The following is a 27,459-nucleotide window of genomic DNA, read 5'->3' on the forward strand; positions in this document are numbered from 1 at the left end:
ATAAAGTTCTTTTTTTTTTCCCTCAATTTTTGAGAGGAGAGAGAGCACTAGTGGGGGAGGGGCAGAGAGAGGAGGGAGAGACAGGATCCGAAGCAGGCTCTGCGCTGAAGCCCACAGGGCTTAAAATAGTTGCATGTATTATTATTTAACAAAAACAGAGTTCTCTACATACACAAACACACATCTTCCAACACGGTAATGCGGTATAAAAATCAAAAGCCATCACTCATTACATTATAAGCATGATCTCCGTTCCTCAAACAACTCTCTCATCTTTTAGAAGCAGCAGCAGACCGCAGTAAGAATCAATGACTTGCCCAAAGTTGGAAAGCCAAGATTCAAACGCAGGCAGTACGACTCCAAACTCCAAGCTCTTCCTGCTGCACCCGTAGGAGGCAACTCGGCTGCAATCAATAACACACCACTTTCCAAGTCAACTTACATTTATGTACGTTTTCAATATCTGCAGGGTCCTGGAGGATCTTCGTTAGGCCTTCCAAAAGAAGGGCTGCCTTATGATAGCGATAAACAATATCTTCTGTCTGCTGAAACATCTCATCCAGGGCTGCAGACTGAACCTGAAGCCAAGTCAGCAAGAGCAAGGAGATTCTCAACTTTTCCACGAAAATACACATCCATCTGGGCAATGCAGCTTTCAATGATATCTAACACATTTTGATGAGATGATATAATCTACCAAACTATACAAAACTTACTCATAAGACTCATCAGATGAGCAGTATAAAGGAGCTTCTCGATGAAAGTTACTTTGCCTTCAAACATAATCCCGTACTCAGAGAGATTCATGACTCAACATTTATACTTCTAAATTGGCTCTTCTATGGCTACACTAAAAAGTTTATTTTAAACATATACTCTCACACTAGGGAAACCTGACATTTCATTAAGGTAGATTTTGTTATAATAAGATAATTAAATGGTGGTAAAAGCCATTTAATAGCTTCCTTTAGCCAAAGAACTTTCTGGCGTAGTCACCCATTCATTCGGGGGTGTTTACAAGTGCCAACCACTGCACATACCACGACGGAGAACTCAGAGTCTGGAGGGACACACAGGCCTGAAAACATGGCTTGCTAATTCCACGAGACTCGTGGTTGTGCAGGAGGAAGCCCCGAGATGGGACGGAACACATACCGGGCACATCTAACCACCCCGTGGCACACGGAGATTAGGGAAAGCCTCCAGGAAGTGGTGTGTCGGCTGAGTCATAAAGGAGTAGAGGTGATGAGAAAGGTGGGCAGGGGCTTTCCAGAAAGAGGAGACTGTAGTATTATGCACAGGTCATGACTATTTGAGAAGTCTTCTCAATGGTATTCTGATTTCCTTGTTAAAAAGTAGATGACAGGCCCAAAATGGCACCACTTAGGCCAAGTCAGTAAGCCAGGACCTCACCTCACCTCACCTCACCTGACTGCATACCTCACCTGACTGCAGTTCCAATACCCCAGGTACGTAACCTCGAACCAGTCAACATGGCATTTCCTGGTCAGCACTAGGAAATTTACTGATTGACCCCTTCCTTCCCCACTTCGGTTTCCCTTAGAAGGGTAACTTTGCCTAAACAACGCATTCCTTGCTAATGAACTCCTTTCCTCTTTTTTACCTACCCCCTTCTCCCTTCAAACACCTTTGTTTTATTTAGCTCAGTAAAGCTCTCCTCTACTTGCTAGATGAAATGCTGCCTGATGCATGAATCATTTCACAAAAGCCAATTAGATCTTCAATTTTACTTGGTTGAATTTTGTTCTTTAACATTCTCTTCAGTCATTAAAAGCTGGGACTGCCAGTAACCCAGTATCCTGAGGTGTACTTGCCGATATGATCTGTTTCTTTCAAAAAATACTTGAAAGCCACTTACAATAAAACAAATAAAATGGGTACAGAAAATCCATTCTGAAAAGGATGAGGAAATGAGTAAACATGGTGCTAATATCACAAAGTTTGCTGTGCAGCCAGGTCAAAAGGAGGGACTTATTCAAGTTACACTGCTCTTGTTATCAGAAAAGGAAGAACAGCCAAACTCCTCAGGAGAGGACATTTTTCTTGGCCCCAAGTTTTAAAAATAATTTATCATATGAAGTCTCAAACCAGTATAGAGTGATACAATGCCTATTATTCATATCAATAGTTTAGAGCAAAATAATGTATGTTATGCTTATCAACAGTTTATACTCCAAAGTCATTTTCATTTGACTTTTTTTTTTTAAAAAAAAATTTTTTTTTTTTAACGTTTATTTATTTTTGAGACAGAGAGAGACAGAGCATGAACGGGGGGAGGGGCAGAGAGAGAGGGAGACACAGAATCAGAAACAGGCTCCAGGCTCTGAGCCATCAGCCCAGAGCCTGACGCGGGGCTCGAACTCACGGACCGTGAGATCGTGACCTGGCTGAAGTCGGACGCTTAACCAACTGCACCACCCAGGCGCCCCTCATTTGACTTTTGATAATGGCTTGCAGAATAAGGCCAAGGGTAACATAACCGTACAATTCAAAGTAGACATATTCTGGGGCGAGGAGGTAGATTTATTATGTTAATGTGGCAAAAATAAGATTGCTCAATAATTTTTTTCCCCACTAAACTACTTAACTAACAGTCTCTAATTTCATCACTACTTCAGAGCAACTTTTCCCCCATGAGATAGAAACAAATTATTTCCAATAGTAGACCCAAGTAATTGGAAAAGCAGATTTTACTTTGTGTCGAATGCTTCAGTAAGGTCAGTAAGTGGAATCTGGGCACGTGGACTTTTGTGGACTGGTAAACAGAGCGGTATTTTTCCTAATGTTTTATTATGCCAGAATTTCTTAGACAGTACAAAATGCAGAAACAGATCCAGCCAAAGCGTTTAGATGCAAAGTATAAGAAGATTAGATCATGCCTAAGGTTAGCAATTTTTAGGAGGTACAATAACACTTCACCGAATGCGGTAACCAACGTGATTTAATGTGTCACCTGTGCTCGTGAAGTCCAAGTCCTCCTTTAGTAAGAGGCTATCACCGTGTTTGGGACTTGGGAGCAGTCAAGGGCACAAACTCTTTTTAAAACGATAAGGTCAAGCAGGTATTCAACTCAAAAGATACTCTTAAATAATGTTAAACCGTAGAAAGGGTTACCATTTCTACAGCACAATTATAGATGAGTTTCTCTGCAGTCACGCTGCTGATTTCATCAATAAATCTCTGTTTGTCAGAGAAGAAGCGAGTCAGCTCTTCCGTAAGTTTCTTGCACATGGTGATGCAGAATTTGTATCGTTCATTCAAATTCTTGACAACTGAAAAGAAGTTGAGATGAGAATTTTATTTTTCCTCCACAAGTAAAGTCACAGTGACATGCACCTTTCCTGCTGATTTAAGGAAAGTGACATTAAATGATCATTGAAAAAAAATGACCGGGGTTGGGGTGGGTGGCTCAGTCGATTAAGTGTCCAACTTCGACCCCGGTCATGATCCCACAGTTCATGCATTTGAACCCCATGTTGGGCTCTGTGCTGACAGCGCAGACCCTGGAGCCTGCTTCAGATTCCGTGTTTTCCACCCCCTCTCTGCCCCTCCCCCCACTCTCAAAAATAAACATTAAAAAACAAAAAAGACCAGAAATCAGATTCTTTCATGTGTTCTCTTCCACTTCACTTCCAACTGTTCCCTGTATGAATTAAATGGCAAAAACAAAAAACAGAAAGATCAGAATCTTTGCCCAGTTAAGAATATTTAAATGTTTTTTGAAAATTATTATCTATCTATTTTGACAGAGAGAGAGAGAGGGAGGGGTGGGGGGAGGGGGGAGAGAGAGAGAGGGGGGGGAGGGAGAGAGAGAGAGAGAGAGAGAGGGAGAGAGGGAGAGGGGGAGAGAAGGGGGGGGAGAGGGGGAGGGAGAATCCCAAGCAGGCTCTGAGCTGTCAGCACAGAGCCTGACTTGGGGCTCGATCCCATAAACCGTAACATCATGACCTGAGCTGAAATCATGAGTCTGATGCTCAACCGACTGAGCCACCCAGGCACCCCTACGAATATTTACCAACACAGGGATTCCTCATCACAAACTCTCAGTGCAAGGGGGAAAGGAGCAGCTCGAGGACCGTCACGCCCCACCCATACCTTGTTTCACGGCCGTGGATGGGCTCAGTTTCCCGGACTTGACCTGGGCTTTGGCGAGATGCAGCGATGCGGCTAGAAGCTGTGCCGCCTTCATGTACAACACCAGCTGCTCCACCCGCCTGTGCCCAGAAGACAGCAGAGTGTTATCCTGGGACCCACATGCCAGACTCAGCTCTCTACTCATCAGGTCACCATTAAAACAGCATTTCTAAAGGAGTATCATTCTCCTGGATACATTTTAATGCACAAGTAACTCTGGAAGGAAGAAGGTTCATGAAAAAGATGTGTGTGTGCTTTGAACACAACAGGTCTACTCAAAGAAAAATCAGTACGATCCCTTTCTCACCAAATACCTTCGACAGTGTAAGATACAAAGAGAAGGCAACGCTAGGGTTACAGAATCTTCAAGTCTTGGCTCATATAGTGAGATCTCGCACAACGGAACAGCTCGGGGCTCCCTTGAAGCCCTGAGATGGGATGTGATCTCGGCGTGCGACAAGGTCTCCATCTCAGACGTGAATTTACAGAAAGCACGGAGGATCTGGAAGTGAATGGCTGGGGAGCACCTACCCCCAGTCTTTGCTTAGTTGGCTGATCTGGTCCACGACCACGCTCTCCTGGATCTGGTACAAGGAGACGGCGGATGAGACAGCCGACGCGCACAGCTCCGGGTCTCCTCCCCGCGCGGCTGTCAGGTCCAGCACGCACTCGGTGAACATCAGCATCACACTGAGGTGGCGTAAGGCGTCTGTGTGTTCTCGCTGTGGCAAAGCCAATTTGTCTTAGAAACTTTCAGTGAAGAGGAGGCGTGTACTCTTTCCTGTATATAAGCCATGGCCGGCGCTAATGTTTTTCTATACTTATGAATATCAGAATGAGCAAAACAGACGAAGATTTTTAAATTCCAGAAGACTAGTAAGAAAATAAACACAGGTGAAACCAAATGTGGGTATGTGCATGTGTTTGTGTGTATGTATGAGAGCAGCCCCAAAATTAAGTGTCAAAGGAATGAGGTCACTGTGTTTTACCAGAAAAACAAAAACAAAGACAAGCACAACCCCAAAACTAAACAATTAAATCAACATACTTGAGACAAAAACATGACCAAATAAGCATCAGGATTTTAAGGATATTCTTTACACTAAACCACCCTTCTTGCTAGTTTAGTAAATTCTACTGACTTAGAGTTCCAGAGATGTTTTATTTTAATTTCTGGTGAGTTTTCAGTTCACAGTGACTCCTAATACCAAAGCTCTAAATTTCTGTGAGCTGTTCACTTAAAGAGGGGAGTATAGCCATAACAGCATGCTTTAAAAAATGAGCATTCTAAAAGTAATGTGGGTTTTTGTTTTTTTGTTTTTTTTTTGAGAGGGCCCAAGTGAACCAGGGGCAGAGAGGGAGGGAGGGAGGGAGAGGGAGAGAGAGAGAGAGAGACAGAGAGAGAGAGAATCCCATGAGGGGCAGAAAGAGAGAGAAAATGAGAGAGAGAGAGAGAGAGAGAGAGAGAAGGAAAGGGAGAGAAGTGAGGCTCACCCAAAGCAAGGCGCGTGCTCACCCATTGCAGGGCTTGAACTCACGAACCCTGAGATCATGACTTTAGCCAAGGCTGAGCAACCCAGGCACCCTAAATTAATGTTGTTTTGAGATGTGCTTTTAGCTATAAATGTTTTTTGAAAGCTCAAATAAGACTAAGCTTCTCATTCTCCTTCTATGATGAAAAAGGGAGAATCATTTTCCTAAAAAAAGGAGAATAAACCAATTAACTTTTGAAAGTCTCTCTGCTCTCTGACAGCATATTGGACTGTACATTCCAATACACTGGAAAATGTATTAGAACACAATTTGTGTCTAGTTTGATGGAAACTGAAAAAACTCTGAAAACTGCCTTCCCAATCTTAGGACTGGATTGTACATATTTTCAAAATCACAACTAAAACTTCTACAAAATCACTACTAAATTTTGCATGCAACATTTTATAACTTTTATGTGAAATATTTAATTCTCATTCATGCAAAATAAAAACGTTAGTTGGAGGTCCGGCATGGAGAGGGAATTTGTTCTCTGTTGGCCCGGAGAACTGATCGTTTTAATTTGAAATGCTAGCTAAGTCAGCATTGTAATCGGGACTGAGGACACAGTGTAGGCCACTGGGTGCTGTCCTGGAGTCGAGTCTGAGGAACTGAACTGGCACAGTCTTTGGAGTCGCAAAATTAACTTCTGTCGTTCTGAACGTGTGTTCAGCGTGCTTCAGATTAGGCTGCGTTTTTCCCTGTGGAACTGGCTCCACCGAGGGAGGGTGCTGGTCTACAAATGTGAGCATTTGCTTGGCAGGTTTATTTCTCAGTGCGACTAATCTGGCATTATGCTTTATTATTTCATAAGCCAGAGTGTATTGCTTTTATCTTATGAAGAAAAGCAAGCGGTGAGAATAAAAAGTTACGGTTTCAGGACAAAGACTGTGCTTTACAAATCCCATAACTAGCAAATAAACTTCAGATTAAAAAAAAAAAACCTCCATGTGTCACTCCCTCTCAACCAATGCTTGTTCTGGATGAGTGTCACTGTTAACATTACTCTAAAAACACATCAGCAATGTTTTTCAAGGAGAAAAGGACAAGGTGAGTTAAAGAGAAGAAAAAAGCTTCAGAACTTTTGTGTATTCCGCCCTTTCCTCATTGCTAGAACCTTCTTCCGTGCTCTCGACATTACAGCGACACGCCACAGGGGTCTCTTCTCTACCTCCATCAGTGTCTCCTCTGGCAGTTCAGGGGCTTCAAAGGTGATGAGCCCCTCTAGGCTGGGGGGTGAAGCACCATAAGGCATGTATCTCAGGCCGGGAGCCGCCTCCGCTCCCGGAGGGGAGGACCCCGAGCACGGCCCTGGCGGGGAGCCCACGCACGCGCGGCCGCTGGCGGAGCACAGGGAGCCTCCGGAGCCGCTGGAGCCCGCTGCAAGAGAACAGGACATGCGGCGCAGGGCCCGCAGTGAGCGCCTGCGCCCACCATCCAAGGAACAAAGGAAATGTTAAAAGAAAAGGCACCGACCCCCTGGGTTTTAGTTTTCCAAGTTCCCCTCCGTTCTTCTTTTATACGTACATTCCATAGACATCATCATGGCTCGTTTTAAACTAATTTGCGACATGCACATCTCTCCCTGTTGCTCCGTAGTCTTTACTGCAACATGCGGTCGGTGCAGAGCAGTTCACTAAATTTTTATAGCTAACGATTATCGGAAGATTTGTACCATTTCTGATTTTTGTATCACAAATAACACTATAATGAAATCCAAAGCGTTTCCTTCCTCTGAAAGGCTCGTTTGTGATCAATACTCCGAAGTGCTGGTGTAAACAGGAGTGGGATTTCCACAGAGCAATGTGACCCCCGCTTTTACAGCCTTGGGGACAACCGCCTCACGGCCTCCTACGTAGTGGCTGTGAGGCAGCGCACCGATCCCGCCAACCTTCAGCAACGCTGGGCGTCAGTCTTTTAGTGTTGGCTTAGTTAACAGGTAAAAAACGTTACTTTCTGAAAATTGTATTTTATTATTACTTAATACTTCTAATAATCCGAAGAACAAGATCGTTGTCTCTACCTCCTCTCTCGTTATCTGTTTACAATCCTTTGCTTACGAATCTACTGACATCGTGATCGGTCACTTACTCAGTGTAAGAGAACTCAGAGAACCCACGGTCCAATATAGAAGATGATGTCAAATGAGAACTCATTTCAAGTCCAATCTAAGTGCTTTCTTCATTTAGGGTATTAATGACCTACGTGTAGAGTATGGAGGATGATAAAACCAATCTATTGACCTATCTCAATGCAGACAGGATTCAGTGCAAAGACTGGGCCCCAAGGTACAAAAAAGGTAAGACTCAGGTTTCTAAAAGGACAAAGCAAAGACAAACAACCATCTACCATTTCAAAACATGTACTAAACGTACTAAGTTAAGCCTTTAATATAAGCTAAGAAGCACCATATAGGCATAGCTGCTTCATCATGGAGAAGTCGCACTTCGATTGTATCGCTGTAATATCGCATGTTGTAAATATACAGTACTTTTATTTTATCAAGTTTCCCCCTCCCACAAATAAGGTCCCATTCATACCTTACAACCCTTTAAGGTAAAGACAATGATGATCTCCATGTCATTGGTAAAGAAACTGAAGTCCAGAGAGGTCAAGGGACTTGCTCAGTCACACCATTAAGCCATCAACAGAACACTGTGCTCCCAACACTAGCCAAAATCATAATAAGACGATGCTTCACCTGAGGTTGTTCTCGTTCGAAGGACCATATGGGTACAAGTGGGGGCCGTGGCACTGTGTGGAGGAGATCCTACAGTGAACAGGACAGCCCTGGAACTTGCTGCTGTTCCTATGGGAGGTGCCAGTACCACACCACAAGCTCCTGCGGGGGCTACGGTGAAAAGGTCACAAGATGTTACATCGTTTTGATAGTGTTTCTTTTGGGGGCTGGGATTATAGGGAGACCTGTACTTTTATATCAGGGTTTTTTTTTTTTCAATAAGCATTACTCTTAAAATCAGAAATGCAACGTAGGTCTCCACTAATAGTGTTTTATAGTAATCTCTTCACAGCTGTGAATCTTCTTTACCCCAAAGCCTTGGATGCAGAGTCACTTCCGTGAACTTCCAGAGTATGTGACCTGCAGTCATGCCTGTTGAGGGTCATTTGAAAAAGTGGAAACCAAGTACTTAGAATAAAAACGTGAGGTAAAGCTGAAGGAAGAACAGGAGTCTCCACAGAGTAAGAGCTTGAAAAGAGAGAGAGAGTGGAGTCGAAGCACGCGCCTTGGAACCGCAGCCGTGTGTCTGTCAGGGGGGTGTGAGGTGGGTCCAATGTCGGAGGGGCCTGATGGGCTTAGCGTGGGCTAAAGGAAGATGAGGAGAAAAGTCCCTCTCCACCAAACTAAAGCAAATGAACAGAAGTCGTCCAAAGCTTTTTCACATCCAAGCATCTCGAAAACATTACATTTCTGAGGTCACAGGATGGAGGCAAATCACAGATTTAAAAGTAGAAACACTGAACCAGACACAGAAAAAAATTGCCATCAGTGTCCGTGATCCACAACAGAGCATGACAAACTTGAAGCATCTAATTAACAGAACAGACAGTTCATGAAAATCTTCTAGGGAGTAAGGGAACAGTAAGTGGGAATCAGTTAAATAGCACCTATTGTCACACAAGATGTACAAAACGACACAGATACTCTCTTTCTGTAACATTGTTATGATGTTATTTTATTGGGTATACATGTATTTAAAGATAATCATGGGTATATTTTAAGGGCCAATGATCCTATTGTTTCTTTAGGGCTTATGTTTTTATTTTCAGAAAAGGAAATTTCATGATTAGAGAAATGTGCAATTTCAAATGCTGACAATAAAGTTCATGTGGAAGATGGAAAAGAAAAAGAGAATAAAAATAATCAAATATGCATTTTCTGCCTAAATATTGTTTAAGGAGAAAAACCTGGTTTCACATCCACAAACTCGGACTGAAATCAGAACATATATTCATGTAGAACTTACACAACCTATAAATTTAAATCTATTTGTGAAGGAGAACGAGACATAATATGCTCTTTCAAAAAAGCTATTTTCAAAAACGGTCCCAACAACCAGTGACTGACTTTTGGCAGAGAGCACACAGAGCAATCACTCCCAGAAGGGGCAGTGTGTGAGGGGCATCGCAGACCTGCTCCTCGGTGACACACCGTAACTGGTGGAAATTACTTCTCAAAAAACAACCACTTAAAGCGGCTGCAAAATGTCCTGAGGGCATGCAGGAAATGAAACATTTATTCAAGAATATCTACCACATCTCAGTAAGAACCTGTGTCTCCACCCAGCCCCCACTCCGAGGGTGGAACCGGGGCGCGTAGATGAAATGCTAGAGCTTTACTGCCCTCACCTCAGTTCACTTGTCGAGCAGAGGTCTCGGGCCTGTAGAGAGAGGCAAGCCAAAAAGACCAGAGGCTTCCAGCCCACCCAGCACCCAGGTCACAAAGCAAGGGAGTCACTCTGAAAGAAATGGGCCAGCATCCTCACACCCAGCTCTAGAGAAGGGTGCCCAGGATTTTCCACGGTGGTGGAGACACGGAACGAAGAATTCTGAAATCCTCCCCAAGGAAATGGACTTTATTTGAAACAGATCACGAGAAAGTTCTCTGAGTGCACTGTCAAAAACAATGAAGATTTTGGGGCGCCTGGGTGGCGCAGTCGGTGAAGCGTCCGACTTCAGCCAGGTCACGATCTCGCGGTCCGTGAGTTCGAGCCCCGCGTCGGGCTCTGGGCTGATGGCTCAGAGCCTGGAGCCTGTTTCCGATTCTGTGTCTCCCTCTCTCTCTGCCCCTCCCCCGTTCATGCTCTGTCTCTCTCTGTCGCAAAAATAAAAAAAAAAAAAAAAAAAAAAAAAAAACAATGAAGATTTTGGTGATAAACAAATGAGGAGGCTGCTGGCTCCATGAGAGCAACAAGCTACCAAACAGACCATCTAGAAGGTTAATAGAGAGAACCAGGGAGAGAGACAGCTAAGAAGAGCCCTCCTGTGGTCAGAACGAGGCTGAAAGAAGACTGGCTTCAAAGACTACTTCTGCAAAAGGGCCAGCATTTAATCAGACAAGACCGGAACAATTCACACCCAACACAATTTGTCAAAAATAGAGCCCTCGGAGGGCAAGCCGCAGGGCCCACCAGTTGGCTGTGGTACCGACAGAGGGAGAGCCTGAGAGACCAAAGAAAGAGTGGAAGAGAGCCCTGTCAAAGCCACCGTCATCCCAGGGCAAGTGTACACATGGCCAAAGCTTGCTCTCTGAAGACCGACGCCAGAGGGTTCACACTACCAGGCCTACAGATTTCACGGGAAGAGTCCAGACAAGACTAAACACATTAAGCCCAAAACAACAAGCCAAAGGGTAAGGGACTGGAGGAGTCAGAATTCAGAACTGCTATAGAACTATTATACAAAATGTCTGGTTTTCAACAATAAAAATGTGATATGTGCAAATAAACAGTAAAGAGTGACCACACATAGGGCGCCTGGGAAGCTCAGCCGGTTGGGCATCCGACTTTGGCTCAGGTCATGATCTTGTGGTTTGTAGGTTTGAGCCCCACGTTGGACTCTATGCTGACAGCTCGGAGCCTGGAGCCTGCTTCGGGTTCTGTCTCCCTCTCCCTCTCTCTCTCTGTCCCTCCCCCACTCGTACTCTTTCTGTCTCTCAAAAATAAACAAACATTAAGAAACAATTTTTTTAAAAAAAGAGTGACCACACACATGAAGAAAAATAAACAGAAACTGCCCTTGAGAGGGCTCAAATGTCAAAATTAGCCGACTTCAAAGGAGCACTTTTATTTTTTTTTTTATTTTTTTTATTTTTTTTAAAAAAAAATTTTTTTTCAACGTTTATTTATTTTTGGGACAGAGAGAGACAGAGCATGAACGGGGGAGGGGCAGAGAGAGAGGGAGACACAGAATTGGAAACAGGCTCCAGGCTCTGAGCCATCAGCCCAGAGCCCGACGCGGGGCTCGAACTCACGGACCGCGAGATCGTGACCTGGCTGAAGTCGGACGCTTAACCGACTGCGCCACCCAGGCGCCCCAAAGGAGCACTTTTAAACATCTTCAAGTAACTAAAGGAAACCATACTTTAAAAAGTAAAGGAAAACTTTACACTTGTCAGAATGGCTAAAATAAAAAAAAAACGCAAGAAATAACAAGTGTTGGTGAGGATGTGGAGAAAAAGGCACCCTCACGCCCTGCTGGTGGAAATGTCAACTGGTGCAGCCACTGTGGAAAACAGTATGAAGATTCCTCAAAAAATTAAAAATAGAATTACCCTATGGTCCAATAATTCCACTCCTAGGTATTTTCCCAAGCAAAATGAAAACACTCATTCAAAAAGATTTATGTGGGCCATTTATGTGGGTGGCTTAGTTGAGTGTCCAACTTTGGCTCAGGTCATGACCTCACAGTTTGTGGGATGGAGCCCCACATGGGGCTTTGTGCTGACAGTGCGGAAACTGCTTCAGATTCCCTGTCTCCCTCTCTCTCTGCCCCTCCCCTGTCCATGCTCACTCTCTCTCAAAAATAAATAAATATTTAAAAAAAATTTTTTAAACCAAAAAGATATATGCACCCCTATGTTTATTGTAGCATTATTTATAATAGCAAAGATATGGAAGCAACATAAGTGTCCATCAACAGATGGCTAGATAAAGAAAATGGTGTGTGTGTGTGTGTGTGTGTGTGTGTGTGTGTGTGTGTGTTATCTATACAGTGGAATGCTATGCATCCATAAAAAAGGATTGGCATCTTGCCATCTGTGACAACATGGATGTACCTGGAGGGTATTTTGCCTAAATGAAACAAGTCAGACAGAGAAAGACAACACCAAATGATCTTATTCATATGTGGAACCCGAAAAACAAAACGAATAAACAAAAAGGAAGACTCAGACCTACAAATACAAAGAACAAACTGATGGTTGCCAGAGGGGAAGGGTAGGGGGAAAGGCAAAATGGGTGAAGGGGAAAGGGAGATACAGGCTTCCAGTTACGGAATGAGTAAGTCATGGGAATAAAAGGTACAGCATAAGGAAGAGAGTCAATGATATTGTAATAGCATTTATGGTGACCGATGGTAGTTACACTTATGGTGACCAGAGCATAATGTATAGAGATGTTGAATTGCTATGTTGTATATCCAAAACTAATGTAACATTGTATGTCAACTATACTCAAGAAAAAAAAATGTTTTTGAGAGAGAGCATGTGCAAGCTGGGGAGGGGCAGAGGATGACAGAGATTGAGAATCTTAAGCAGGCTCCATACCCAGCACAGGGCCCAATGCAGGGCTTGATCTCATGACTGTGAGATCATGACCTGAGCCAAAATCAAGAGTCGGACGCTTAACCAACTGAGCCACACATGCCCCAAGAAAAAAAATTTAAAGTATGACATTAATGTCTCCTCAAATAAAGAATAGGAATACAAAGAAAAATTATTAAGAAAAACTTCAAATGCAAATTCAGGAGTTAAAAAGAATAAGTGAAATTAAAAATTCACTACAGGGGTTCAACGGCAGATCTGAATTGGCAGAAGAAAAAAATCCATGAGCTTGAAGATAAACCTACAGAGAGTGTGCGATCTGAAGCATCAGGAGAAAAGAGAAAAGAATCTCAAAGAGCTATGAGACACCATTATGGGTACCTATGCACAATGTGTATTATATGCATGATGGAAGCACCAGGAGGAGAGGAGAGACAAAAAAAAAAAAAAAAAATCCAAGTAAATAGTGGCTGAACATTTCTCAGGTTTGAAGAAAAACATTAATCTGTATATCCAAGAAGCTCAACAGACTCAAAGTAAGATAAAGTCAAAGAAATCCACACCCAGATACATCAGAGTAAAACAGCAAAAACTGAAGACGAGGAGACAACTTTGGGAGCAGCAAGAGAAAAATGACCTGTCACATACAGGGGTTTCATTCAATCTACAGATCAATTGGGGAGTTAACAATAGTAAGTCTTTGATCTATAAACATGGGTTTCTTTCCATATTTAGGTCTTCTTTAATTTATTTTATCCGTGCTTTGTAACTTTCAGAATAAAAGTTTTATCCTTTTATTAAATTTATTTCTAAGTATTTAAAAAAAAAAATTTTTTTTTGCATGTATTTATTTTTGAGAAACAGAGTGAGACAAAGCGTGAGCAGGGGAGGGGCAGAGAGAGGAGGAGACACAGAATCCGAAGCAGGCTCCAGGCTCTGAGCAAGCAGTCAGCACAGAGCCTGATGCGGGGCTCGAACCCACCAACTGTGAGATTGTGACCTGAGCTGAAGTCGGACTCTCAACCAACTGAGCCACCCAGGCGCCCCCTAAGTGTTTTATTTCTGATGGTATCTTACATAGAATTGTTTTTTTAATGTCATTTTCAGATTGTTTCTTGCCAGTGTCTAAGAAATACAGTGGATTTTTGGATATTGATCTTATACCCTGTCATGCTACCGAATTTATTTATTAGTTCAAATAGTTTTTTAGTGGATTACTTGGGATTTTCTATATACAGGATCACGCCATCTGTGAATAGAGGTCATTTTATTTCTTCCTTTCCAAGCTGGGTGTTTTGTGTGTTTGTTGTATTGTTGTAGTCATTTTTGCCAAGTTGCCCTGGCAAAAGCCACTGATGCGATGTAAAATGGAAGTGATGACAGCAAATATCTTTGTCTTGTTCCTGATCTTGGGGGAAAAGCATTCAATCTTTCACCATTAAGTATGATGTTAGTTGTGGGTTGATCAGGTGAGTAAACTCACTTCTATTCCTAGCATATTGAGTGTTATGTATTACCTTAATTGATTTTCATATGTTAAAGCATGTGAATCAAGGGAAAAATTTCATCTTAGCAGGTGATGCTAATATTCATATTGGAAACTCAAGGACCCAGGATAACCAAAACAATCTTGGAAAAGAACAAAGGGGGAGGACTCACATTTCCTTGGTTACTATAAAGCTATAGTAATCAAGGCAGTATGGTACCAGCATAATAACAGACATATAGATTGATATAATAGAATTAAGAGTCCAGAAATAAATGCATTTATAGTCAATACATTTTTTACAAGGCTGGCAAAACAATTCAATGGAAGAGAGAATAATGTTTTCAATAAATAGTGCAGGAACCACTGAATATCCACACACAAAAGAATGAAGTTGGACTCCTACATCACATCGTCCACAAGAAATAGGTCAGAGCAGATCACAGATCTAAATGTAAGAGCTAAGATATAAAACTCTTAGGAGAAAATATATAGTTAGCCAAAGGTCGGATGTTATTTAAGGAAGGGTATCTAGGGAAACTCAAAAACAACAGAGAAAAGTTTAGCCTGACACCTACAGGTACAGGAAACACTAAGCATAGCCTAACTCCTAGCCAGAAAAACGAAAAACCTCATACTATTTAACTCAATTCCTTTTATCCAATATATCATATCACACACAAAAAAATTAAAAGAGAAGCTAAAAGGTAAAACTAGTTTGATGAGACAGGGTAACCATCAGAACCAGACTCACAAATAGCAGATTGGAATTATCAGATTAGAAGTTTAAAATAACTGTGATTAATATGCTAAGGACTCTAATGGAAAAAGCAAACAACATGTAAGAATAGATGGATAATATAAGCAGAGAGATGGAAACTCTACAAAAGAATCAAAAGGACACATTATACATCAAAATCATCAAAACAGAAATGAATAATGCATTTGATGAGCTCATCAGTAGATGGACATGGCTGAGGAGAGAATCAGTTAGCTTAAAGATATGTCAATATGAACTTCCAAAATTGGAAAGCAAATACAAAGAAGAATGAACACAAAAACAAAAACAGAATATTCAAGAACTGTAGGACAACTACAAAAGTATAACATATACATGATGGGAATATCAGAGGGGAAGAAAAAGGGAAAGGAATAGAAGAAACATATGAAGTAGTAATGACAGACCAAACCACAGATCCCAGGAAGCTCAGAGAACACCAAGATGAGTACCAAAAAAATTACACCTAGACCTATCATATTCAAACTACAGAGAATCAAGACAAAGCAAAAAATCTTGAAAGAAGCCAAAGAAAAAGCACCTCACCTATAGAGGAACAAGGGTAAGAATTACATCGGACTTCTCTTCAGAAACCATGCAAGCAAGAAAAGAGTGGAGCATTCTCTTTGGATTAGAAACCATGTTCAATCAGATATCTGATGATCCAGATATTTCCTTCTTTGGAAATATTTCCTTCTCCTAATGGGAGAGTCAATAAAAAAATTCTAGAGAAAACCAGAACAAAGAGATTACAACAGTGATTCTCAAATTTAAGTGTATATAATAATCATGTGGGGAGCTCATTAAAAATACAGAATCCTAGAATCCATTCCCAGAAAATGTGATTAAAAAGTCTGGGTTATGGTCTGCAACCTGCCCTTTGTTTTTATTTTTTTGACAAGCAGTCCAAGTAATCTAGAGGTGAGTCTATGGACACAACAGTCCCTGAAACAACTATGAAAAGGCCAGGGGATCTCAGTGACCTACGTTTTTTATAGGATCTACTCACAGTAGAAGAAATGCTCAAGAGCATATGTGTATTTAAGCTCACTTTGGCCAGTATTATCCTACCAACGTAACCCAATCTTGGGCCAGAATTCCTTCTAACTCCTAGCTGTTGATCATCCAGTTACCTAACGAGCCCCTATCTTGTTGTGCTGAGAAAGAAGATGAAATGACAGGAGTGGGTGAAGAAATCTGGGTCAGTAGGTTCATGAAGAGTCAACAGAAGCAGACAGGTGAAATCATTACTTTCTCTTGCCCTCCCACACAGCCAAAGATGGCCACGTTCTAATGCCTGGAAACCATAAGTAGGCTACGTTAAATGGCAAAGGGTAATTAAAGTTGCAGATAGAACTGAAATTGCTAATCGGCTGGCCTTAGAATAAAGGGATTATCCTGGATTATCCAGTGGGTCCAGTGTAATCACCAGCATCCTTTAAAGGTCGAATAGGGAGGCAGAAGGTCAGAGTCTAGACTGGTCCCCAATGGGAAGGGATCCAAGCAAGGACTGAGGGCAGTCTCTAGATGCTGGAAAAGGCAAGGACATGCATTCTCCCCTAGAGCCTCCGGAAGAAATGCAGCCTTGTCAACACACTGATTTTAGCCCAGTAAGACCCACTGCAGACCTCTGACCTCCAGAAAGGTACGATAACACATTTATGTTGTTGTAAGCTACACGCTTATGGTAACCTGTGGCAGCAATTATAGGAAACCAACGCATGCACTCACAAATTACCTGCCTAAAAAGAAACCACATTTGTCTTACCTATATCCATTGGTCGTTCTGTATTTAAGCTGTCCGTGCTGCCCTGATGTCCACCTAAAGGTATCTTTACTTGTTGATCTGATAATTTCCCAGTACTGACAGACCTAAAAAGAAGAATGGCGTTAATAACGGGAAAGTATACTTTAAAAATCCAGACATTTAAATAATAAGGGGGATTTAAGCCAAGCCACAAAAGGGTTAACGGGAAGTCAGAGAAGAAGGAGACAAAAAATAGATACCAAACAATTCAAGGCAGAGATGAACTTCAATACAATAACTGAAATAAACAAAAAGCAGAGATAGAACATTCAGGAAATTCAGTGAGAGCTCTGTATTCACAGTTGCAGGAAGCACCTGTAGGTTTTCAGAGATTCTAAGGGTACACAGTTCATATTATTAACCGTGTGGCATAAACCAGCTACTAACCCAATTTGGTCTGGTTGTCTTTATACCAGAAATATATGTACCATTACAGTTTTCATATCAAAGGCTGGAAGGAAATGCTGTCTTTTACCTGCCAAACACTGCCTTGTTCTGCTGCTCAGACTTCTGCCTCTCACTTCCTTGTACTAAGAGACAATGAGAACATTCCCGTGGGTCACTCCCATCTTTAGACTGCCCTTCAGAAGGCCCATGACGAGTAACCAAGGCTAGCAGGTTGGAAGACGCTTGTGTTTTAGGTATTTTGAAAGGAGCTGTGGTCTGAGGAAGAAACATGTGAAAGCAAGTTACTACCATGCGGGCAGCATTCAGAGTTGTCAGGCTGCGCGGTGCGGCGCTCAGAAGCACAAGTCAGACCCAGGTTCACACACTGGCTCTTCCACTCCTGGACAGTTGGTTCATACCCTGTAGCCTCAATTTCCTTTCTCTGGGATTAAGTAGGATCATGTGTATAAAGCATTCAGGAAGTAAAGTGGCTTTAGACTGTGCCTAAACTAAGACTGTGCCTGGCACCCAGCAAGTGTTCATTAAATTGTAGCTGTTTTCACCACGAATCTTTTCCCTAGTGTACAAGAGTCTCCCTATCCGTGGTTTCGTTTCCCGCGGTCAACCTTGGTCTGGAATAGATGATCCTCCTTCTGAGGTATCATCAGAAGGTCAGCAGTAGCCTAACACTGCATCATAACACCTATATCACTGACCTCACTTCATCTCAACACACAGGCATTTTATCATCTCACATCATCACATCCCACTGTAGTGACCACAGTATGGTATTCTGAGAGAGAGAGAGAGAGAGAGAGAGAGAGAGAGAGAGAAATATCACATTCATATAACTCTTATTGCAGCATATGTAACTGTTCCCTTTTGTTATTAGCTATTATTAATCTCTTATTGTGCCTAATTTATAAATTTATCGTAAGTATGTGTACATAAGAAAAAAACAGTACATATAGGGTTTAGTACTGTCTGTGGTTTCAGCTGTCCACTGAGGGTCTTGGAACATATCCCCTGGGGGTAAGGACTACTGTACTTAACTATACTATACACTAGCTCATGACCTACTGTCAAGAGTTCAGCTGGGCTACTCCACAGTATTGCTGCCTCTGCATTCAATTTGTGTGGCCATATGGCCTGCAGGACCTTAAATGACCTTGAGCCCCTCATGTAAGCTTGTGACCTAGACAGCGGTTTGCACAGTCACAAGGAAATGTAAGTTCTGGATAGGACTCCTCCGACAGCCCTGGTCGTCAAAAGTCTCTCCCAGGCTTTCCCCTTATGTGTCCCATAGATAAGACTCCTGTGGAGCTTACCAGAATCTCATTCTTCTGGTTTGAATTGACCAATTTAGCCCAGGAACCCCAAAGAACTCGATCCATGAACCCTAATAAAGGCATGTGCCCCAGGTCCTGTCTCTCTCCGTCTGCACCTGCCTTCACGTCCCCGTGTGGCCTCTCGAGGCATGCCAGGTACGTGTGCCAAGACAGAGGAATGGAATTCTCTATTTCAATTTCTCTTGTGGTCTACTGCTGAACCTTGGCTCAACATCCGGCACTCGATGCTCCATTTAACAAACGCTAATTTAACAAAGTCCTAACACTGACAAAAGAGTTTAACAAACATACCTTAGTAGGAGAGCCAATGATTGTTGGTAAAGGAGTTTTAAAGAGCCAGTCTGAACTCCGAGGAGAGGACCCCATGTGCTTGGTGGGAGAGGTTCCAAGGCCACCAGGCCGACTGGGCTGAGGTGAGTAGCTGTACCCAACCCCAGCGGGGGATGGGCACACAGGGTCCGAGTGCTGCTTTCTGAGTTTCTGCTTGTTCTGGTAGATGTCAGTGAGGGTAGGGGCGCTCTGCAATCTAGCACCCAACAGGAGAGACTGTGGTGACTGGGCCTGTGGCACTGGAGAACCTGCCAAGAACGCAGCCAATGTTCACCCAAAGTGTGGGGCAAAACTTAACGGTTACGAAGACAATTCTTAAAGTGAGAATTCTAACAAGTGTCATATTTTTCAGGAGCTATTTAAAAAACTGTTTATTTGGCAAGAGACTATTTTCAAGCATCTTTTACAAAACAGTAACAAGCCCACAGTCATTGGGATTCTCAGGAGATAGAAGTTGATGACGGGTATGTTGGCTGTTTTTATCAGCAGCTAGCAAATAACTCAGATTAATGTATAGTCTGACTAGCACAAAAGAGAACTATATCATAAATTGTTAAAGTTAATTAAAACTACAAAAACCTATATTGAACAAAATGATTCCTACTCTTTATATGAATATATACTTTGGGGATACCAATGTAATTATTCTCTTTTCTCACGTGGCAGCTAAAAGAAACTTTTCTTAAAAATTTTTTTTCAAAGCAACCCAGAATAACCCTTTAGATATGGGGAGATATATATATAAAATTAGATAATACAGTTTTCTAGGATTTTATTTTACTTGTCTAAAAATAACAAGCTAATTCATTTTTTTATGGATAATTCATTTTTTATCAGTTTCATTAGTGAAATTCACTTGTAACCTAAAGAGTCCATATTCTCTACAAAGAAAACACTTGTCCACAGATTCTTGCCTCTTAAGGGCACACCATATCAAGAGCACACCATATCAATAGGATCTTTTTGGGGTTTTCTTTGAGAGAGCGAGCACACACATATGAGCATGAGCAGGGGAGGGGCAGAGAGAGAGAAGAGAGAGAATGTCAAGCAGGCTCCAGGCTGTCAGAATAGAGCCTGATGTGGGGCTTGATCCCACGAACCATGAGATCATGACCTGAGCTGAAATCAAGAGTCAGATGCTCAAGCCACTGAGCCGCCCAGGTGCCCTGAAATAGGGTTTTGATACGGTAAACAGTTGGCAGCAGCAAGAGAATTCACCACACAAACCTTGTTGTGGCCAATTCAAGGTCTACTACGTAAGCCTGGAGCGTCAGTTACAAATTCTTTGGAGCTTCTTGCAAGCCACACTACCACCAATAATGCTAAGGATCTAAAAATCTCCTTGGTGACCCATAACCATCATCTTCCCAAAAAGAAATTAGAGCTTTTGCTGCTGCTGCCCACTCCTAGCTTACTCTCTTCCTAAATCTGGGATTTTATCTTTCAGAACTGGGCACTGCCGTGTGTATGTGTGTGTGTATGTGCACGTATACATACCCATGTGTACGTATGTACACATATATACACACAAGTAAATAAAATTAACAGCAAAATGTTATGATTTGGAGAAAGTTACCTAAGACTTATTTTTAGGGAAACATAAAATATGAAGAACTAAGAAAAGAGTGATATTCTAAGTACCACAGGATTCCTTTAATTGGCCAACTCTTCAAATGCACATACAATAAAACTTGACTTACAAAAGTGTGATTTACACACATCTTTTCAGGCATATACATATTATATAATAAAGCAAATAAACATCTCTATTTCCTGTTTATCTCAGGTAGCTCTTATCTAGAATAGTAGTAATCAAAACAATGAAATTTCATTTTCTAGATTGATTTTCATGATCTTTGTGACAATGACCAAAATTTAGCTCAGTTACTTAACTTCCAAGACTTACTTTCATAAAAGAATCATCTACCCAAAGAGAAATACTTTGTGGACTGGATGATACACTAAAACATATGAGACCAAGATTCTAAACAGTAGGATAACAGATAAAATATTTCATGCCAGTTCTATTCTTTTGATAAGACTAGAGAAACATAACACAAATCCACTTACAACAGGATTAAAATTATTAGTACACCAAATATATTTCCTACCTGATGAGTTTCTGCTCCTGGATTCATGACCCTGAGGATGCCCACAGCAGCACTGACTAAATTGCTCAGGAATGGTACCAACTATGAACGGGGAAGTGGGGAAAAGGAGAAATGATTCAAAACCAACGAAGGACGGAAACAGGTAACACATGCACAAATTGCACAGTACATCATAGTTCACCAAATTTGATTAGGCAGAGATTTCTTTCTGCTGACACTTACTGAGCGACCCATGTGCTGGGTGCTGGGCACGCTATACTCTGCCTTGAAACAAGATCACCAGGAAAGGAAGCCACGTAAACAAATTAAAGCCTGTTAACAGGGGGCGCCTGGGTGGCGCAGTCGGTTAAGCGTCCGACTTTAGCCAGGTCACGATCTCGCGGTCCATGAGTTCGAGCCCCGCGTCAGGCTCTGGGCTGATGGCTCAGAGCCTGGAGCCTGTTTCCGATTCTGTGTCTCCCTCTCTTTCTGCCCCTCCCCCGTTCATGCTCTGTCTCTCTCTGTCCCAAAAATAAATAAAGGTTGAAAAAAAGCCTGTTAACAGGTAGGTCACTTAAGACAGAGAAGTACCAAGAGCTTGCCGTGTTTGAGGCGGGTGGAGCCGCAGGGGGCACAGCTGACTCACAGCCCAGCTGCTGTCCCTCTGCACCCACCCCATCCCTGAGGCTCCTGACAAGGCCAGTTCCCCAGGGCTGCTCCCAGACAACGACCGACCGCATGTGGGCGAGGCACTAATTCAGGTCATTCCAGCAGGTCAGGGAACCTGGACAATGCAGTGTTTGGGGACGCCCCTTGGGCCTGGCTAAAAGGTTCCGAGAGCTCACGCTAGTCAAGACGTCCCCGCCCACGCCTCCTAGCTTCCTCTCCCCCTCCCAGGAGTCAGGCCTGCAAGGTGATCTGAGGGGGCTCCCCCAGATTCCTGCTGCCCCCCGACCCCAGATCCATCACAGGCGTCTCCCGAGTCACTCTGGCATGTTCCTGCAGCTACCTTCTCTGCACCCACCTCTGAGAACCCAAACTAACAGGAGGAAGCGCTGAGAAGGCCCAGGGGGTTTAAGCAGACAGGAGACATGGGTCTTTAAAAACAAAAAGGTACTGACCCAGTAGGTAGGCGGGCAGGCGACGCTTAGGTCCCGAGGAAGGGCCTTTTCCTTGAGTGCAAGCATAAGGCTTGGACCTTGTCTCCGGAGACCCTGAAGTGCCCCCAAGCGCTGCTGAGGGGGTGAAGGAGGGCCAGGATTTTGTTCGGGGAAGATTTTTCAGCTAAGAAACAGCCTCAAAACCATTGCAGGTGAGGTGGAGAAATAAATTTTTAAAAACATTATCATTATGGTTTTGTGTTTTTTTGAATCAGGGCTCCTGGGCACCACTTCCATCCTTCTCACTCCGCCTCCTCCTGAAATTTCCTCACGTGCCCTCGCTCTTACTCCAGCCGTTTTGCCTGAGGGTGGGGCCCTCTTCTTTTAGAAGTAAAAAATACATAAATACATTCATATACCTTGCAGGGGTGGGGGGGGCAAGTTTGGGATCTGCACCACGAGGCCTTAAGACCTGCTGCCCGGGCCCTCTCTGCATCCCCTGCCCCTCCCCACCACACCGGTGAGGTCTCTCACGCACTCTGCCTTCTCAGCGGCTTTGGCCTCTCTTGCTTATATCCTGAAGTTGGAGCACTTTCTCTCTCGATTCCACCGAAACTGTGGTTTAAGGTTCGCTTTTTGGTTTGTTGCTGCTGCTGCGTCCCTGCTTGTTCTAGCATTCCCCTTGCCCTGAGTACGGTTTCCACGAGAGGTGGAAAGATCCGTGACCAAGCCGCTACCATCTTCCTCCCAGAGCTGGGAGGCCTCTGGAGAACACGAGCCAGCACGCAAGGTACACTATTGTCTTCTGATCCTCGTAAATCGGGAGTGCTGAGTGGGTAGGCCTTTCATGTACTTTCCTCTAGGGTTTCCGATGTTGTGTGTTTACAGCCCAAGCCCAATGGAGAGACTTTTTATCCATAAGGCTCATTTATTATTACATTTCCAGTAGCGGTCCTAACAAATTTACACAGAGATGCTCAGGCGGGGGCCAGGTATAGGGTGGAGCTGGGGGAAGGATATGGCTCCCCATCAGCTGAGAGTCACTGTCGTCGCGAGCCACCGTCACGACTGACATAAAGAGCGTCACGTCAGATTTGTCACAGCGAACAAAAAAAGTTGAAAACAACAGCTTTGCTCTCCTTACCCAAAGGGGAAGGTGAATAAGGTCTGGAAGACCCAGTGGAGAGTCTCCGTCCAACTGTCTGCACTGTGTCTGCTGGTGCCGGGGAGCAGGATCCCAGCCGGAGGAAGCCCATAGGGCTGGTGTTCGACCTTCGTACCGCTGCAGATCTGAAAAGAAAAATAAAATTGTTCCCTCTCTGGAAGGTTCTAGGACTCTATTTCTGTCTTGTTTTTTTTTTTTTTCTTTCTAAAACTTCCTGACAACCTGCCATGGAATAGAATTTTCTTTTTTAAAAGTTTATTTTTTTGAGAGAGACGGAGACAGAGCAAGTGGGGGAGGGGCAGAGAGAGAGTCCCAAGCAGGTTCCACGCCGTCAGCACAGAGCCCGACGTGGGGCTCGGACTCATGAAACCATGAGATCATGACCTGAGCCGGAACCAAGAGTCAGACGCTTAACCAACCGAGCTGCCCAGAATTTTTTAAAATATATGGTATGGTCACATGGAACAAATGTAAAATGTATAAAATTACATGGCGTGAAGTCTCCCTCCCATCCTGTACCCTGTCTGCCTGATTCTCAACATTTCCTCAATCCTACTCCAAAGGTTACCATTATTTCCAGTTTCTAACATATCCTTCCAGAATTCCTTAATTTACACACAAGCAAACAGACTGAAAATAAAATCTTACTTCCATCTTGATTTAACTATTTTCAATTTTTTTGGTTTGAGGTTCCCTTCATACTCCTAAAAATTACTGAATATCCCAGAGTTTTTGTTCATGCAACTTATATCTATTGATATTTACTGTATGAGAAGTTAAAACTGAAAAAATTTTGTAACTAGTAATTCATTAAAAGTAACAAACTTATTACATGTAACATAAGGTTATGAAAATTAATTATATCTTCCAAATAAAATACATTCATGAGAAGCGTGGCATTGTTCTACATTTTTTCAGATCTCTTATGTCTGGCTCAATAGAAGACAGTTGGATTCTCATACTGGTTTTTGCATTCAATCTTTTATGTAACACAGTACATATGGGGGGATGTACATGAAGAAAATACAGCCTTATACAGCCTTCCTCCTCAAAAAAAGGAGGAATATTTTGGTAGCCTTTTCAAATAATTGTGATGCTCATCTTTGATACTATACCAAAACTCAGCAAATGGACATTTAAAAAAGATTAGCTGCAATGTAGAATCTGAAACTACTTCAATGAAATCTTGTACTCCATTACATTAGACTCTAATCTTTTGCAAAGTCCCTTGTACTTGGACTGGATCTTGTTCTTTTGAGCCCGACATGGAGCTCGAACTCACGAACCACGAGATCATGACCTGAGCCGAAGTTGGACGCTCAACCAACTAAGCCACCCAGGAGCCCCTGGACTGGGTATTTTATCTATGCATGGTTTTTAAACATTCGGTCACTTGAAAAATGTTGGTTGGTATTCCAAATGTCGACCACATCACTGGGTATCAAAAAGTCACATTCATACCAAAATATCACCACAAACCTTAACAGAAGTGGCTGTCAAGGCATAGCAGAAGCTGTCAAGATCACAGCAGTGAATCAAGAGTTTTCAAAAACTCTAAGTTTTGCTCAAGAGCTCACATTTCACGATACTTATTTTCTAGGTGGTGGCAGACTTGGCTCATGAGCCGCCAGACGCCCACAGCTGGAGTTTGTCAGTTGCTCTTTCACGAAAACACGGCGCTCCGTGAAAAAGGGGCTATGGTTCAGCTTGCAACTGAATCACACGAGAGCTTCTCCTTAAGAGAACTGCAGCAACAGTGCTTTATGCCCACATGCCACTCGAGGTGGCGATTTCCAAAGAGAAATAATAACTTTGCAGGCTTCATTAAAGACATTCCTTGGTACCACAGTGCTGGTGGCAAAATATACAAAAACTCACAGTGTGGTTGGGTGCCACCACCGTGATGCATTTTAAGGCACCAGCAATTTGCACGTCATTGCTTTTGCACTATCAGTGCATGTCCACACAGTGAGAGAAAGCAAACGATGTCCCAGTATCATTATGAAAACAGGTTTGACCTCATGGACCTTCTGGAAGGGAGCCACACATGAACCACACTTTGAAAACCACTGCTAATCCTGTTATCACTTTGCTTGTTTCATTTTATAAAATACCTTGGAAATGTTTCTACCTTAGTGCACATTAGAGAGCTTAGAGAGCTTCCTTCCTCTTTTTATGGAAGGTGCTCTGTTGTCACAGGTGGACCTTACAGCAGTCACTTACTGGTGGGAACTTGGCTTACTTCTCATCCTTTGCTATTGTAACAATTAACGACCTGTGTATATGTAACTTCATACACAGGCAAGGACTGTATATCCATAGAATAAATTGCCAGAAGTTAGAGTGCTGGGTTCAAAAGATACATCCGTTAATAATCTTCACAGATACTGCCAAAATGCTCTTTGTAGAAGTTTTCTCAGTTTACATCCTATGAATCTTCTTCCATTCACTGAGCTCTACATTAGGTGGGCCCTTTTAACCTAAAATCTTGTGTTTTCCAATCCTGGAAAACTTTCTCTTGATTATTTCCTGGAAATTTTCTTCTTCACCATTTTACTTGTTCTTTCTGGAATGCCTACATTAATTAACACTTGAAGATTTTTTCTTTTTTTTTGTTTTTAAGTAAGCTCCATGCCCAGTGTGGAGCCCAGTGTGGAGCCCAGTGTGGGGCTTGAATTCATGACCCTGAGATCAAGATCTGAACTGAGATCAAGAGACAGACACCTGGGGTGCCTGGGTGGCTCAGTTGGTTGCGCATCCGACTTTGGCTCAGGTCATGATCTGGTGGCTCCTGAGTCCGAGCCCTGCATCAGGCTCACCACTGTCAGCACAGAGCCCACTTCAGATCCTCTGTCTGTCTCTCTCTGCCCCGCCAGGCTCACGCTTGCCCTCTCTCAAAAATAAACAAACATTAAAAAAAAAAGAGAGAGAGAAAGAGACATTTAAGCAACTGAGCCACCCAGGCACCCCTGAAGAATATATTTTATTCATAGTTTCCACCTTCTTTATTTGATTCACCTATTTCAGATACGGCCTCAACTTTGTCTTCCAACATTTATTTTTATCTATTTCAGTTATATTTTATAACATCCAAGAGGTCTTTTTGATTTTGATTATTTTCAAAAACATTTTGTACCAATTTATGGATGCAGTCTCTTTCCTATTTCTAAGGATACAATGTTTTTTTTTTTTTAAAGATTTTAATTTTAAGTAATCCTGACACCCAACGTGGGGCTTGAACTTTACAACCCCCGGATCAAGAGTCGCATGCTCCACCAGTTGAGCCGGCCAGGTGCCCCGGAAAGTAACAGATCTTTGAATAATAACAACACATTTTTTAAAAGAAAAGGAAGAAAAGAGAACGCTAGCTTACCTTGGAGAACCGTGCAGATTTGTGCCAGAGCTGGCAGTAGATGTAAGATTCTGCTCTATGCGCTGATAATTCCTTATCTGAGTAGGGACCGGAATTGGTGCTGTCTCACTGTGAGGGGACACAGTAGGCTGGCACTGCCTGCAACCGTAATTTATTGAAAAAGGCAAGAAATCCAAGTAAGCCTGTTTTTCTTTCATTTGACACATTGGTGATATTTAGAGAAGATTCTAGAAGGGGCCAAACAATCGCTTCTATGTGAATAAAAAATGATCATCTCAAAAAAATAAGGCACAGAAAATCACATTAGTCATTTAAAAGACTCTCCAGACATTCAGATGCTTATTGAGGATGAAGAATTCTAACAAAAACTGGAAAAACATTCCTCTACGACAATAGGAAAAGTCCGTAGGTTGGCAAAGCTCAGTTTCATCTGCTCACATTCTGCTATTCATTATTATGTGAGAGAAAAAAAATATTTCTAGGACAATATGCTGGGTAAAAGAACAGGAAGTTCATGAGCAAAGATGACAGGAATGTTTACAAAAGTTATGAATGCGGTAAGCATTCCCAAAGAACTTCTGACTTTTAAAAAGACTGCAAACAACACTGTGCAACTCTCAAAGCACA

General features: G+C 42.6%; 1 protein-coding gene across 7 annotated transcripts in view; it reads right to left on the reverse strand.

Annotated features, from left to right (window-relative positions):
• The window catches only part of ULK2 (unc-51 like autophagy activating kinase 2), a 94,700-nt gene that overhangs the window by 12,122 nt on the left and 55,119 nt on the right, over positions 1 to 27,459 (reverse strand). For 5 of the 7 annotated variants that reach the window (XR_006964163.1, XR_006964164.1, XR_006964162.1 and 2 more), the window contains exons 15-26: positions 26,833 to 26,970; positions 23,439 to 23,584; positions 21,216 to 21,296; positions 19,066 to 19,352; positions 17,514 to 17,701; positions 17,000 to 17,103; positions 8,387 to 8,536; positions 6,857 to 7,065; positions 4,687 to 4,877; positions 4,117 to 4,235; positions 3,136 to 3,293; positions 443 to 578 (exon numbers count right to left, since the gene is read on the reverse strand). Coding sequence is in view for 3 of the 7 variants with exons in the window: in XM_047090041.1 (XP_046945997.1) it covers positions 443 to 578; positions 3,136 to 3,293; positions 4,117 to 4,235; positions 4,687 to 4,877; positions 6,857 to 7,065; positions 8,387 to 8,536; positions 17,000 to 17,103; positions 17,514 to 17,701; positions 19,066 to 19,352; positions 21,216 to 21,296; positions 23,439 to 23,584; positions 26,833 to 26,970 (1,907 nt within the window). In the remaining 4 variants the exon portion in view is untranslated. The remainder of the gene's footprint in view (positions 1 to 442; positions 579 to 3,135; positions 3,294 to 4,116; positions 4,236 to 4,686; positions 4,878 to 6,856; positions 7,066 to 8,386; positions 8,537 to 16,999; positions 17,104 to 17,513; positions 17,702 to 19,065; positions 19,353 to 21,215; positions 21,297 to 23,438; positions 23,585 to 26,832; positions 26,971 to 27,459) is intronic. The other 2 variants (XM_047090044.1, XM_047090043.1) reach the window with 2 other exon arrangements.

Source organism: Lynx rufus, unplaced genomic scaffold (genome assembly GCF_022079265.1).
Source record: "Lynx rufus isolate CCGP_SWC_20201006 ecotype Redwood Valley unplaced genomic scaffold, mLynRuf1.p SCAF_28, whole genome shotgun sequence".
NCBI lineage: Eukaryota > Metazoa > Chordata > Mammalia > Carnivora > Felidae > Lynx > Lynx rufus.